This window comes from Bufo bufo, chromosome 4 (genome assembly GCF_905171765.1).
Source record: "Bufo bufo chromosome 4, aBufBuf1.1, whole genome shotgun sequence".
NCBI classification, from domain to species: Eukaryota; Metazoa; Chordata; class Amphibia; order Anura; family Bufonidae; genus Bufo; species Bufo bufo.
Genome location: NC_053392.1, coordinates 463922668 through 463939153, shown reverse-complemented (window position 1 = coordinate 463939153; position 16486 = coordinate 463922668). Strand labels below are relative to the sequence as shown.

At 46.1% G+C, this 16486-nt stretch overlaps 1 protein-coding gene across 1 annotated transcript in view; it reads left to right on the top strand.

Moving 5' to 3' along the window:
* ACOXL (acyl-CoA oxidase like) overlaps positions 1 to 16486 on the top strand; it is a 625524-nt gene that overhangs the window by 47571 nt on the left and 561467 nt on the right. The window contains 1 exon segment of the mRNA XM_040429469.1: positions 4857 to 4943. Within this exon segment, the coding sequence (XP_040285403.1) occupies positions 4857 to 4943 (87 nt within the window).

Sequence of the window (16486 nt, the reverse complement as noted above, 5' to 3'; positions counted from 1 at the left end):
CCATATGCAGCACGAGGCCCCAAAATGTCCTCATTTCGGCTGCACTGACCGGCGTCCAGCCACCGGGTCTAGCCAAAACTGAGCCTGGGTTTTGAGCGACGAACTGTTGGGCGTACAGATTCGTCTGCTCCACCATCAAATTCACCAGTGAGTTACTGAAAAAAAAACTAAAATAGTCTATTTCAGTAAACCCCACTGTGGGAATCTGGATTCCAGGATTGCCAGCAAAATCCGGAATCTCAGGCTCAAAGTCCACTGGGGGACACCAGCTAAGTTCATCGGCAGGGGGCTCCGGTGGACTTATTTGGTGGACCGGGAAACCAGTACGAACCCCAGGGCGGCTCGTACTAGGGTGGGCCACAGGATCCCTAGCATGTGGGGCCCCTGGCTCCGCCTGGCGGCGTCTCCGCCGCCTTGGTGGCTCATCGTCATCAGATGATGATGAGGAGGATGCGGATGACAAAAGGAATGTGGGGTCATCCTCATCCTCACTGGGGCTCTCAGAGTCGGAGGCAATCTGGGCGTATGCCTCCTCGGCCGAGAACATCCGGTGGGCCATGGGTGTGTGTGCGTGTAGGTGTGCGTGTGTGGCAAACTTTATTATATGTGCGTGTGTGTGGGGGCAACGGGTGTTCGCGTACTAAAAAGTCCAGGCAAAAAAATGGGCAAGTGTTAGAAAAAAAAAAAGTTAAAACTTGCTGATCAGCGGTACAACGCTGATCAGCGGTCGGTGGGGTGGTGGGGCGGGCGATGCGCTAACAGTGGACGGACGCTAAAAAGTGCCGGCCAGTCAGCGCACGCAGAAAAAAAAAAGTGGTGGTGAGTGGGGGGTGGGGGGTGCTGGTGGGGGGTGGGTGGGGGGGGGAGGCAGGTGGGGGGGGGAAGTGGCTGGTGGGGGGTGGGTGGGGGGGCAAGTGGCAGGAGGGGTCTGGGTTAGGGTTAGATGGAAGTTTGGAAGTTTGGAATAAAAGTACTTTTTTTTTTTTTTTTCTAACTTACTTTTCCCTTCTTTCCCTGCCTAACGGTGCCTCTCCCTCACTGACCCTAACCTACCTGGGTGGCGATGGGTGCAGGAGGGTGATGGATTCCGATTAGGGGGACACAGGAGCTGGTGCTGGACGATGCTGCACGGTCAGGGTGCTGGACAGGAAGAGGAGGGGAGAGAGGAGCGCAGGAAGTTTGAATCTCGCGCCTCTCTCCCCTGCACCAATCAGCACCCTGGACAGCGGCATTCAGCACCAGGGCCAGCACCGCCTCTCCAAATCCTCGGACTGCGATAGGTGGTGTATAATTACGCCACCGATCGCAGTCTTTTTCCGGTTCATCGGGTCACAGGACACCCGAATGGACCGGAAACGCAGAAAACCGCAGGTCTGAATTGACCTGCGGTTTTCTGCGATCGCCGATACGGGGGGGTCAAATGACCCCCCCCTGCATTGTTACGGGATGCCGGCTGAATGATTTCAGCCGAAATCCCGTTCCGATTAACCCCTGCGGCGCCGGAGTTCCGATTTTAAGTCAGGACGTACCGGTACGTCCTCGGTCCTTAAGGACTCGGGAAATAGGGCGTACCGGTACGTCCTAGGTCCTTAAGGACTCGGGAAATAGGGCGTACCGGTACGTCCTAGGTCCTTAAGGGGTTAAAGAGCTATTCCTATTTGGCCAACGGACGGTAATTTGTGTGCAGCTGCAGCCATTCTCTAGCCTCAGTGGTAATGTATACCCAAGCAGCACCTGGCCAACCAGTACCTTGCTGCTTTGAGACACATCACCACTAAGGCCATTTATTATCCACAACGGTGCACACGACCCTGTCCAGATGTGTAGAGGCCTGGGACCGGAAGTATCCCTGAGAGGAGCCTCTGTGCTGGAACCAAGCACGGTTAGCAGGCTTATGGATTTCTTTGTTTAGGTACATCGCAGTACTGGGCAAATGCAAAAAGTTATCTAAGGGCAGTTTCATACGAGCATATTCACTTCGGGAAACGCACTTCGTGTGGGAAATTCTTTCCCAGACTGAACTTTAATCTATGCCAGCTAGGAATTGGCGTAGGCTTTCGACATTACTTGCATCAGGAAACTGGCATATGTAATGGTAAATGACAAGCCACTTAGCCCCCCCCCCCCCCCCCCCTCCCATCCATGCCCCTCTCACAAGTATTTGCGACTTTTTGATGTTACAATTCTGGTGCAGTTGGTATGATAAAACCTCCCCTAATGCCCCAAGAAAGATTGGCCTTCATTCAATGTCATTGACCATTGTCAATGACATTGGAATAATGTAGAATAAAATACAGTCAGGTCCATAAATATTGGGACATTGACACAATTCTAAAATTTTTGGCTCTATACACCACCAAAATGGATATAAAACGAAACGAACAAGATGTGCTTTACCTGCAAACTGTCAGCTGTAATTTGAGGGTATTTACGTCCAAATCAGGTGAACAGTGCAGGGATTACAACAGTTTGCATATGTGCCTACCACTTGTTACTTGACCAAAAGTAATGGGACATAATAATAATCATAAATCAAACTTTCAGTTTTTAATACTTGGTTGCAAATCCTTTGCAGTCAATCACAGCCTGAAGTCTGGAACGCATAGTCATCACCAGACGCTGGGTTTTATCCCTGGTGATGCTCTGCCAGGCCTCTACTGCAACTGTCTTCAGTTTCTGCTTGTTCTTGGGGCATTTTCCCTTCAGTTTTGTCTTCAGCAAGTGAAATGCATGCTCAATCGGATTCAGGTCAGGTGATTGACTTGGCTATTGCATAACATTCCACTTCTTTTTCTTAAAAAACTCTTTGGTTGCTTTTGCAGTATGCTTTGGGCCATTGTCCATCTGTACTGTGAAGCGCCGTCCAATGAGTTCTGAAGCATTTGGCTGAATATGAGCAGATAATATTGTTCGAAACACTTCAGAATTCATCCTGCTGCTTTTGTCAGCAGTCACCTCATTAATAAATACAAGAGAACCAGTTCCATTGGCAGCCATACATGCCCACGCCATGACACTACCACCCCCATGCTTCACTGATGAGGTGGTATGCTTAGGATCATGAGCAGTTCCTTTCCTTCTCCATACTCTTCTCTTCCCATCACTCTGCTACAAGTTGATCTTGGTCTCATCTGTCCATAGGATGTTGTTCCAGAACTGTGAAGGCTTTTTTAGATGTTGTTTGACAAACTCTAATCTGTCCTTCCTGTTTTTGAGGCTCACCAATGGTTTACATCTTGTGGTGAACCCTCTGTATTCGCTCTGGTGAAGTCTTCTCTTGATTGTTGACTTTGACACACATGCACCTACCTCCTGGAGAGTGTTCTTTTTCTGGCCAACTGTTGTGAAGGGTGTTTTCTTCACCAGAGAAAGAATTCTTCGGTCATCCACCACAGTTGTTTTCCGTGGTCTTCCCGGTCTTTTGGTGTTGCTGAGCTCACCGGTGCGTTCCTTTTTTTAAGAATGTTCCAAACAGTTGTTTTGGCCAGGCCTAATGTTTTTGCTATCTCTCTGATGGGTTTGTTTTGTTTTTTCAGCCTAATGATGGCTTGCTTCACTGATAGTGACAGCTCTTTGGATCTCATCTTGAGAGTTGACAGCAACACATTCCAAATGCAAATAGCACACTTGAAATGAACTCTGGACCTTTTTATCTGCTCATTGTAATTGGGATAATGAGGGAATAACACACACCTGGCCATGGAACAGCTGAGAAGCCAATTGTCCCATTACTTTTGGTCCCTTAACAAGTGGGAGTCACATATGCAAACTGTTGTAATTCCAACACCGTTCACCTGATTTGGATGTAAATACCCTCAAATTAAAGCTGACAGTCTGCAGGTAAAGCACATCATCTTCGTTTCATTTCAAACCCATTGTGGTGGTGTATAGAACCAAAAATGTTACAATTGTGTTGATGTCCCAATATTTATGGACCTGACTGTATATATGGCTGCAAAACAATCGTTCACTAGATAGATGGTATTTCTTTCAACACATCATCCTACTTCTGTCTAATGTGTATGGCCTCCTTTAGAAACATGTTGGATTACTGATTTGGAATGATAGCTGCAGTAATCAGAGTCAATCAAGGTTATCTGTAGCAGGCTACAATTTATCTGTTGGTCTCTTGCACAGGTGGGGGCCCCAAAAGACACATGGGGGAGTTTTATCAAGACTGGTGCAAAGGGAAACTGACTTGGTTGCCCACAGCAGCCAATCAGATTGATCCATTTAGTCTCCAAAAGAGCTCTAAAAATTAAAAAGGTTGAATGTGATTGGCTGCTATCGGTAACTAAACCAGTTTTTCCTTTGCACCAGTTTTGATTAATTCCCCCTGTCTTAAATCTTCATTAACTACTGACTACTGACTCTCTCAGCCGCCAAGAACAGTTCTAAGTCTTGGAGATAGTGCTACTACTAACCCCCCTCCCCCCAAGTTGTCAGCCAGTGAACCAGTAGTATAGTGTAAATAAGTCACCTCCACAATCACTGATAGAAACGACTGATATGTGAATAAGGCCTTAGTTCTGCTTCCTCAGGAAGCTATAAACTGGAGATTGAAGATGAGTCTAGACTATTTCTTAGAAACATGTTGGAATGAATGGAAAAAAATCCTGGACAACCTCAACCCCTCTAATAAAATTATCTGACTGTTACTTTCACATTGTACATTTTATCTTACTTTTTACTCTATGGGAAAAAAAAGTTTAAAAGAGTCAGTGAATAGGATGTCGGTGTGTAGTCCCAGTCTAATAATTGACTTGCACTGGCAAAATGTGCACTGTGATAGATATCCATTTTAGTGAAAAATTCAATGGTTTGAAATGACAGTGTTTGCTTTTTTTGTATTTTAGTGTGGAGTCATCTGCTGGTTGTTCGGGGGAGCAGTGATTAACCTGGGCAGCCCAAAACACATCCAGAAATGGTTTCTTCCATTAAAGGTATGCACGTCTGTAAAGAGTAGTGCTAGTGAAGAGCTAAAAATCACTGTTTGACTAAAGTATTTGGGGATTTAAAGGGAATATTCCACCAGGAAATTCACTGATAAACCAGGCAAAACAGTTTTTCGGCGTTAAAAAGCCATAATCACTGTGTTTGCGACTTTTTAAGCGCCACTTATGCAAAAAAAATTGCGCTAATGGTGTTCCTCCACTGCTCTTGATACTTTCCTAAAAATGGGGCGTGTGCCAGAGGCCCTGGCGTATTTATCTTATTTTATTCCAGCTTTCTGGAGTAAAAGAAGACATAGATTTCATAGTTAGAGTTTCCTAAACTGGCATAGATTTCAGTTTATGACAAACTGTGAGCCTTGTCATAATCTTAGGAGCAACCTTTGGCAGCGGACAGGCATATCGTAGACCGACCTAGAACGCTAGTCTTTGATAAATTTCCCCACTGCCTTTTAGGGCTAGATGAGCTGAACGTAATGGTATCTTTCAATTTGTGATCTGTTGCATCATTCTGGAAAAAAGTAATTTTAATCCATATGGAAATAAGCAGTTAACTGCACCGAGGGCAGGTCCAAGTCACTCCTTGTTCAGGTGAACCTGGGCCTGTCTGTCACAGTGTAGGGGGAGGGGAGGAACACCAGAATGACAACAGAAGGAAAATGACCAGGAACTAGGCCTCAAGGCTAGGGAAAGGGAAATGGAGACCACCTAGGGAAACCCTGAACCTAGCCCTGACTCCTGTCAGTATGAATAGACCCTGAAGGTGGGTATATTTATACACCGGAAACCTAGGCCCTAGTAACCCTGAAAATCCCTGGGATTAGTGACAGGGTCTGAGACTACTGGTTCCTTCCCAGATGAACGAACCAGCGTCTCCCTGAGGCCTAGTAAACAACAAGCAAATGGGAGCAACAAAATGCCAAGAGAAGTACACTTCTCTTCAATAGAAAATGGATGAGCAGGAACTTGGATGAGGACCACACACCAGCTCTTCCAACTCCAGGCAGAGAATATCAACCGCATGGTATGAAGTGTGAGTCCAGACTAAATATAGGAGCAGTAATGACCACAAGCTACACCTGAGACAAGAGGTATGGTCATTACCAACAACAATACTGCAACAAGTGAAAACGCAACAAGTGAAAACAGATTATCTAACAGCCTAACGTGCAGCCAGTCTCTCAGATCTTCTAACCTCTGTCACTGGAGGGACAGTGACACTGTCAATCAGGAAGAAGAGGGAGGGACTGGAATGTGCAAGGATTGGTTTGGACATGCCCTTAACTGCTCATTTGCATAGGATCAAAAGAATGAAACAATGGATCACTAAATGAAAGATTACTACATTCATCTGAGCTAACCCTACAAGGCATTGTGCCTGGCTTAATAGGTAATAGGGGATTTCCTTTTACAATAACGTATCCCCTATCTACGGAACTCCAAGCTCTTGTCAATATCTGGCAGTCCCATAAAATTGAATTAAGCAACAGCTTGCAGTTATGGTGGCGTTCCGTGCCCCCACCGTCTTGCTATTCTGGGTGGGCATGGATGCCACATCAGTTACCTAGCCCCTGTGCGGCTGCAGGGCCAATCTCTGCCAGCCAATAGCTGGACATCTAAGAGTATTTAAGGTGTCTTAACCAAAGGAGAGGTGCCTCAGCTTTAGGTTGCTAGCTTGCTAGTTTACCAGGGAAGGTTTGCTTTCCCTCTCTTTGCTTTTGTACCAAACTTTTGCCTGTTTATCGACTCTGACCCCGCCCTGACCATAACCCAGGGCTTGACAAATTTCCTTGGAATCTAGGAGCCAGCTAAAAAAGTTAGGAGCCAGGCGGAGCCGCGTCATAAAGCCCGTAGTAGGTGCCCCCATAGTGCCCCGCCCCCCCAATAATGCTGTATACCATATTACATATACCGCCGCTCCGTCCCCGGACCCTATTGACTATAATGAGGACGGGGGTGGAGCTCCGGCGCAGCATGGCAGTTCGCGGTGAGAGGCCGCCGGACTAAAAAGTTGGACATGCAGTACTTTTAGTCCGGCGGCCTTTTACCATGCACTGCCGTGCTGCGCCAGAGCTCTGCCCCCATTATAGTCAATGGGGACAGAGCTGCGGTCCGGCGAAACAGCGGAAGGACGGATCCGACAGGGTGAACAGCCTGCCAGATCCATCCTGCCGCAAGTGTGAAAGTAGCCTTAGTTCTATAGCTACTGAATGAGACAGAAGAAGGGATGCCTTTAACATATAGATCTCCTTGAGAAGCCAATTTGATCCTAAAGGGTTAATTCAAACTGTAATCTAAACTGTGTCCTGTCACTTCTCTCATCTCTCTGCTCCTGTCCCTTAATCTTATCACTGCTGCAAAAGCATCAGCACAGCCTCAGTGTAAACTGTTCTAGACTCTGACTGACTGTTCTTTTAACTCAAAGAATCGAATGAGTCACTGACTAATCGGATCTTTAGATTCTTTTAACCTGTGACTCATGATTCTTTCTTACTTAGACTCCCTCCTGTACTTGTGTTAGTGACCCAGAGCCGCTAGTGCTTGCCTTGCCTCAGCTCTGATTGGTTGGTGGGCGGGGAGGGGAGGGGCTGGCAGAAGCAGCTTCCACTCTAGGATCAGATTACACTCCTCCCGAGTCCCTCCCCTCCCTGCTGCCAGCGTCTCACTCTCTGTGTGCGCTGTGATGGAGCTGACTCAGACTGAGGAGCTGTTTCACACGGTGCTGCCTCCGGACAGAACAGCAGCTCCGCACCCATCGCCCGGGCACCTTTAAAAATGGGCTGACAAATACCCAAGCGCCAGGACTAAATTCCTGGTCGCCATGGCGACCTGGCGCCTGGGATTTGTCGAGCCCTGCCATAACCTGTTTGCCGTATTGATCTATTGCCGCCTCCCCTAACCTTGGACTTGTTTTAGGGATTTGCATGGACTGTGCCTGCCCCGACCTCTGCCTGCTTCCTGACCACGAGTATTGCCTGATCCTTCGGTGCTTCACACCAGTGTCTTTGACACCTGTGTGTTTGCCGCTAACTACTCCAGGACAATTCCAAGAAGTAGCTGCATGTTGGCTCCCCTGCAGTGAAACCCAGATCCCTGTATATGCAGTGGATATAAAAAGTCTACACACCCCTGTTAAAATGTCAGGTTTTTGTGATAAGAACAAAGATAAATCATTTCAGTACTTTTTCCACCTTCAGGGTCTATTCACACGTCTGTGTGTGTGGATCCGCAAAACACGCACATCGCCGGCACTTAATAGAAAATGCCTTTTCTTGTCCGCAATTGCGGACAAGAATAGGACATGTTCTATATTTTTTGGGATCGGAATTGCGGACCCGGAAGTGCGGATCCGCAATTCCGTATCCGGGCAGCACATCGTGCTGCCCCATAGAAATGAATGGGTCCGCAGTTCCGTTCCGCAAAAATCGGAACGAAATTGTGGACGTGTGAATGGACCCTTAATGTGACATATAAACTGTACAACTCAATTGAAAAACAAACTGAAATCCTTTAGGTAGAGGGAAGAAAAAATAAAAAATAAAATAATTTGGATGCATAAGTGTGCATACCCTTAAACTAATACTTTGTTGAAGCACCTTTTGATTTTATTACAGCACTCAGTCTTTTTGGGTATGAGTCTATCAGCATGACAGATTTTGTAATGACCGGCGTCACGCAAAGGGAGGGAAGTGGGAAGGCCCTGTCCAAGGGAGAGGGAAAGGTGGTGACCCCTGACTCACCTTGCGGCTGGCACCTGACTGCCCTGACGTCCCTAGACGGGTTCCTCACCCGTACGCCGATCACGTGCCTAAACCCTGGCTTTCCCTAAGATGAGCCCTGTGTAGTGAACGGGGCGGTGGGATCAATAGTCCGCACCACTGACACTAAAGGAAAACACCAAGGAGAGGATAGACAATACAGACAAAACATATAATCCCAGGTGGGCGACAACAGCAAACCACCAAGGCCCACAGGGATCCGGAGGGTAACACTCTGGAACAACAACCAGGGAACACAGTTACACAGCTCCAGTAGGTCAGTATAGAAGTCCAGGCAGGAAGCTCTATATCTGGCAACCAGAGAAGTGTGAGAGGGGAATATAAGGAGGTTGAGAGTGCTGGACAAGAAACAGCTGAGGAGAAGGAGCTACGGATCCCTGAGTGAGCCAAAAAGGGTTGCAAGGCAAACCCAGAAAGCTACCATAAAGAAACAGCACTATGTTTCTACATAGAGCGCGCAGCCACCCGCTGCGACTTCCTGACCCCGGGTATAACGGAGTCAGGCGTGGCTCTTGACACCCTCGTGACAGATTTTGACTTGGCAAGATTTGCCCACTCTTCATTGCAAAAACACTCCAAATCTGTCAGATTGCGAGGGCATCTCCTGTGCACAGCCCTCTTCAGATCACCCCACAGATTTTCAATCGGATTCAGGTCTGGGCTCTGGCTGGGCCATTCCAAAACTTTAATTTTCTTATGGTGAAGCCAATCCTTTGTTGATTTGGATGTATGCTTTGGGTTGTTGTCATGCTGAAAGATAAAGTTCCCTTTCATGTTCAGCTTTCTAGCAGAAGCCTGGAGGTTTTGTGCCAATATTGACTGGTATTTGGAACTTTTCATAATTCCCTCTAGCTTAACTAAGGCCCCAGTTCCAGCTGAAGAAAAACAGACCCAAAGCATGATGCTGCCACCACCATGCTTCACTGTGGGTATGGTGTTCTTTTGGTGATGTGCAGTGTTGTTTTTGCGCCAAACATATCTTTTGGAATTATGGCTAAAAAGTTAAACCTTGGTTTTATCAGACCATAACACCTTTTCCCACATGCTTTTGGGAGACTTCAGATGTATTTTTGAAAAATGTAGCCTGGCTTGGATGTTTTTTTTTGTAAGAAAAGGCTTTTGTCTTGCCACTCTACCCCATAGTCCAGACATATGAAGAATTCGGGAGATTGTTGTCACATGTACCACACAGCCAGTACTTGCCAGATATTCCTGCAGCTCCTTTAATGGTGCTGTAGGCCTCTTGGTAGCCTCCCAGACCAGTTTTCTTCTCGTCTTTTCATCAATTTTGGAGGGGCGTTCAGTTCTTGATAATGTCACTGTTGTGCCATATTTTCTCCACTTGATGATGACTGTCTTCACTGTGTTCCATGGTATATCTAATGCCTTGGAAATTATTTTGTACCCTTCTTCTGACTGATACCTTTTAACAATGAGATCCCTCTGATGCTTTGGAAGCTCTTTGTGGACCATGGCTTTTGCTGTGAGATGCGACTAAGAAAATTTCAGGAAAGACCAACTAGAGCAGCAGAACTTTATTTGGGGTTAATCAGAGGCACTTTAAATGATGGCAGGTGTATGCTGACTCCTATTTAACATGATTTTGAATGTGATTGCTTAATTCTGTACACAGCTACATCCCCAGTTATACGAGGGTGTGCACACTTATGCAACCACATTATTTTAGTTTTTTTTTCCTTCCCTCCACCTAAAAGATTTCAGTTTGTTTTTCAATTGAGTGGTACAGTTTATAGGTCACATTAAAGGTGGAGAAAGTTCTGAAATGATTTATCTTTCTCTCATTTTTTTACATCACAGAAACCTGACATTTTAACAGGGGTGTGTAGACTTTTCATATCCACTGTAGGTTAAAGGGTGAAAACCATGGGACCGCCAGGAAAACACCCATAGATCTAGCCCAAAGTCAAACTAGTTAGTTGGTACAGTGGATCTACATCCATTGTCAGTTACATTTGCACGCATGTTCAACCATTCTAGTGATTGGTGGAGCACCATCATGCGGACTCCTGCCGTTTAGACACAAGTTGTTGTAATGGGATAACCTGTTAGTTTTTACCTCCTTAACGACATAACAGGTGTTGAGGAAACTAGTTCAAGCATCCCCATGTTGGCTATACCTGAAAATAATGAATTTGTATTTACTTACACGCTGTATGCATACCACCAAGTGTCCATTGGGTTTTGAGTTGTTGGTGGCACCCACTGCCAAACCCATCCTATCCATTCTAAATTGAAGTTTCTTGAAATGGACATCAGATGACAAAGGAGATATCAGGACATTTTACACATAATGTAACGACAGACACTTGGTGATTCATTTTCATGTGGTATGTGAGTAAATAGCCTCAATATTCACACTGTCATTTCTACGTTACATCAGGATTTCAAGCTTTAAAATCAAAATCAAACTAAAATCTCTTTTACATAGTTCCCATCGTTTACAGTCACTTATAAACACTGGCCACTAGGTGGCAGTTAATGCATAATAGATCTCTTGACTAAAGGCTTGTTCATGAAGTTTTGTTATTTTAGTAAATTTACTTGAATTGGGGCCAGAATTTTCCAAGATGACCTTGTGTATAGTTAAAATTTTCTACTGTACAAAAACAAAGACTCAGCAAAACTACACTTCACCTCACGACCCTGAGTGTGAGCAACTAAGAATACATGTCCTGCCCGGTGTATCAATAGGTTTGAATTTTTACAACCTGAAATATAAGTTTAGGTGCAAAATACATGGAACTAAATAACTAATTTAGAGTTTTTTATTTTAACTGCTTTAGCCTGTCTTGCATATGTAAAAAACCCTCTGCTCCCTGTGATAACACTTCCTCTCCCATGCTCCAATAATGCAGTGTTGTCATAGTTAAAATTACAAAACGTAAAAAATCCTAACCACCAATAATTGGCCAGTATAAGCGCCTTTACTGATCAACTTCGTTGTCCACTTAGTACGATCCATTAAAGGAAATCAGTAGTACATACAATAGCAGGAAAGGTGTAAAACTCCATCTGTCAATATTGGAAGCTGTAACTGTCACATGGAAAAGTCGGTCCTTATTTAAAAGTTGCCAGCGATTATGTGCAGTGACTGGATGTGACCCCACTGCAGCCAATTAATGACCTCAGAAGCCATACCTCATACTACTGGCATAACCACTCTCCGTGGCTAGTGAGACATAGTCTAAAGTGCTATCTATAAATTAAATGCTTTGTGTGGGTTCTCATCACATTTTATGCCTCCGTTTGACGTATACATTACAAAAAAGGATACAAAAACGCTTTTTTTTTTACAGTGGAACTCTATGGGGAACGGATGCCACTGTATGGCATCAGTATGAGGCATCCGTTTAACGTATGCTTTTTTGGTATATGTTAAAAAGATGGGAAAAATTTAAACCTTGCCTTAAAAGGGTTATCCCAGGAATTAAAAAAAAAAAAACTTGAGTAATGCTTATTATTTTAACTACTGTATATCAGTGCAAAAAAATCTCTCCAGTGTAATTTTCACCCTTTTAGCCTCTTTACTTACCTCTCTGCAGCTGTGTCTCTTCAGTTTCTGTGGACAGACAGCAGCTCATCACCGGCAATAAATGCATTGCAGTCATCTCTTATTAACCTCTTCTCCTGTCTTCCTCACACACCGCTCCAGTCATCCCACTAATAAATAGCACTGGGGTATGCAGTTCACTTTCCCCCCTACACAGTCTAGAGAGATATAGTTTATTATTACTATGAATTTTGAAGTAGGACAAATGAGTGGAAGGGGCCTCTGCCTTTTCTCTGTGAGATCACTACACTAGTAGTGAGAGGAGGAAGGGAGCAGGAAAGCTTAATTCAGAACTTTGGCCACGGGGCGTGGCCTGAGAGTGCATGGAGTAGGTCGCACCGCACTGAGCTCCTGCAGACATCCTGATTTTAGAGTGGTAGCAACCCCTTATATCGCAGATCCTTGCCTACCTGGTGGTTGAGAGGAGACAGGAGAGTGCGGTGCTGATCTTTTGAGTCCCGACATGCCTAGAAAGTCCGGTAAAGGGCCGCGCTGTGACAGGCCAGAGGAGAGTCGGCATGGCGCCGAGGAAGAAGAGGGGCCGGCCTTACAGCCCAAGACGAGACAGACGGCTGCCGCAAAGCTGAGCAGGTTTGCTCGCACGGAGAGTGCTGGGGGAGACTGGGCTGAGGAGAAGGAGATGGACGCTCAGGTTTCCTCTGGACAAGAGGATGAATCCACCGACGGGGAGTCCCTGGACGCGGTAAATTGGCCGCCATTAACCCCTGCACGGCCGGCAAAAGACGCGGTAGGCCCTAAAGTTGTGGATGGAGCAGAGCCTACTCTAAAAGATATTATGGCCGCTGTGGCCAGTTGTAACAGCACACTGAAGGTGCTTACAGTACAGGTTGGCAGTCTGAGGTCAGACGTGTCTTTAATTAGGCATGACTTACATAAAATCACAGAACGCACCTCTGAATTGGAGAAGAGGGTGTCCACTATTGAGGACGTTATCCAGCCTATGCAAATGGCGGCAAAATCATCTGCTAAAGATATAGCGGCGTTATACGCCAAAACAGATGACCTGGAGAACAGGTCCAGAAGGAATAACCTGCGGATTGTGGGTGTGCCAGAGAAGACGGAGGGGGATAATGCCACCGAATTTGTGGAAAAATGGCTGCACCAATTATTTCATGAAAAAGGTCTATCCTCATTATATGCGGTGGAGCGGGCGCACAGAGTCCCCATGCGGCCGCTTCCGCCTGGCAGACCTCCCCGTCCCATACTGGCGAAGATACTCCATTTTAAAGACCGGGACACTATCCTGCGACAATCTAGGGACAATGAGGAGATGGTCCTGAATGGGGTGAAAGTATCCATATTTCCGGATTATTCCAACGAAGTGCAGCGGAGGAGAAGCAGATTTATGGATATAAAGAAAAGGCTGAGAGCTTTACAAGTCCAGTACGCTATGCTGTTTCCTGCTAAACTGCGTGTGGTGGCATTGGGATCCACCAGATTTTTTGAAGATCCGGAGGAGGCGACGCAGTGGCTGGACGTCCACGAGCGACAATTGAGAAGTGGGGCCCTGGACACTTGAAGGAGGCAGATATACGTTTCTTATGTTCAAGTTATATATGCATTTACACTCTAGGATTGCTTTAAATGTTGCACCAGTTAGGGAGTGTATTATGTAATGCTACCAAATGGTAGTTCCTGAGGAGGGAGCAGGCGGTAATGATAGTAAAATGTATTTCTCAGTTGTGGGGAGGATTCTCTACCTGAGGAAAAGTGTTATAAATTGTTATGCTTATTGTAGGTTGAAGGGCATGTTGCTCTCGGATTGCCTTGTTTTAATGTGGGAAGTGGATAAGGAAGGGAAAGGTTTCCCCAGCTACAGTAACCTGAGTACGAGAGGGAGGGAGGGGGGTGGGGGGGTAGGGAAAAGGTTGGGGGGGAAGGTTAGGGTCTTGAACTATGAGCGAGTGTTATCTGAATGGGGTGTGAGATTCAAATATGGTTTAAAATTTTACCATGTCACAGGCGATTAGAATCTTAAGCTGGAATGTGAGAGGGATGGCTGAAGCACGGAAAAGACAGTGTATTTTTCAGTATCTGGGGCGGTTTCAGCCGGCTATATGTTGTCTTCAGGAAACGCATTTGACAGGAGAAAATTTACACTGGATGAATAAAAATTGGGTGATCCATGCGTTACATTCAACTCATTCCTCTCATTCTAGAGGTGTAAGTATGATTGTGCATAGGAGTATCAGGTATGAACATATGCAGGAGTGTGTGGACGCTGAGGGCAGGTATGTGTGTGTGGTGTGTAAGGTGGATGGAATACAGCTGGTGCTGGTGTCTGTGTATGTGCCTCCACCGTTTGCTTCCCCATTAATAAGAGAGATCATGGGCTTTGTGGCGGACTTCCCTGGGCTGCCGTGGCTGTTGGTTGGGGACTTTAATTGCACGATGAATGACTCCCTAGATAGATGCCGGGTGGAGGGAGCAGGTGGTTCACCGGGGAGTGCGGCTCTGAGGAATATTTTGGGTGAGGTAGGAGTGCAAGATGTATGGAGACGGCGTAACCCGGATAAGCGTGAATATTCATGTAGATCCGCCACGCACCATTCACTATCGCGTATAGATCTGGCCCTTGTTAACGACATAATGCTACCACTAGTTAGGGATGTTGTTTATCATCCTCGGTCGTTGTCTGACCATTCTCTGGTGCAGATTGACTTGTGCCTGGGGGTGCTCAGACAGGGACCGAGGCTGTGGAAGTGTAATCCTCATTGGTTGAATGTGTTGGGTGACCTATCTGGGATTTCTATGGAAATTAAGGAATTTTTTGATATCAATACAGGGTCGGCTTCGATACCAGGTGTATGGGACGCCATGAAAGCATTTCTGAGGGGAGTTCTGATGAAAGAAATCAACAAACATAAATCCAGGACCAGAGAGGCGGATGTCAAGGCGCATGTACTAGTGTCCGAGGCTGAGAGAGTTTAGTAGATCCCCCACCATGGTTAGTAGTGAGGCGCTGGAGGTTGCTCAGGAGCAGCTGAGATGTCATCTGGTACAGGCCGCAGATAGAAAGAGAAGCTTTTACCGTCAGAGATCTTTTGAGGAAGGAGAGAAGGTGGGTCATTTGTTGTCAGTGGTCTCGCAGGCTCAGAGAGGCTCCTCTTGTATTCAGGAGTTGAGAGATGACAGGGGGAACAGTTGTCAGGACACAAAAGGAATATTAGGAATTTTAAAAAGCTTCTATGTATCTCTATATACTTCCACTGGATCTAGTTCTGATGAGGCCCTGAAGGATTTCCTAGAGGAGGCGCAGTTATCGGTGCTGTCAGAAGAAGATAGAGAGAGGCTAGAGGAGCCGATTACACTCGAGGAACTGGAAGCTGCACTTGGGGACATGGCAAGTGGTAAGGCCCCTGGAGCTGATGGTCTCCCAGTAGAGATATACAAAAAACTACAGGGGATATTACTCCCTGAATTACTTAAGGTGTTTGAGCACTCATTGGAGGCAGGTTCGTTACCACATTCGATGCAGGAAGCTATAATTGTGGTTTTGCCTAAGCCTGGGAAGGATCCTAAAATACCGGATTCCTACAGGCCAATTTCACTTCTCACGGCTGATGTTAAGCTACTGGCGAAGGTGTTGGCGAACAGGCTGTCCAAGGTAATTCTGACCATAGTACATCCGGATCAGACGGGATTTATGCCAGGTAAATCAACGGCTATTAACCTTCGTAGGCTGTACACTAGTTTAAATATTCCGGCGGACAATGGTGGTGACAGGGCCTTGCTTGCGCTTGACGCCGCTAAGGCGTTTGATAGTGTGGAATGGAGGTATTTGTGGGGGGTCCTGAGAATTATGGGCTTTGGTGAACGGTTCATTCAGTGGGTACAGGTTCTGTATTCTAGCCCTAAGGCGAGAATTAGAGCTAATGGAGGATTATCAGACTGTTTTCCCCTCGCCAGGGGTTCCAGACAGGGATGCCCACTGTCGCCCTTATTGTTTGCTCTTGCAATAGAGCCGTTGGCGGCGCATATTCGCTTATCTACAAGTATAGAGGGGTTTAGATATGGTGAACTGCATAATAAAGTGGCTATGTACGCTGATGATACCCTACTTTTCTTGGGCGATACTGGTGCGTCCCTGGATGCGGCCATGGCATTGATTGACAGATTTGGTAGCTTTTCCGGACTACGGATAAACTGGCAGAAATCCTCTT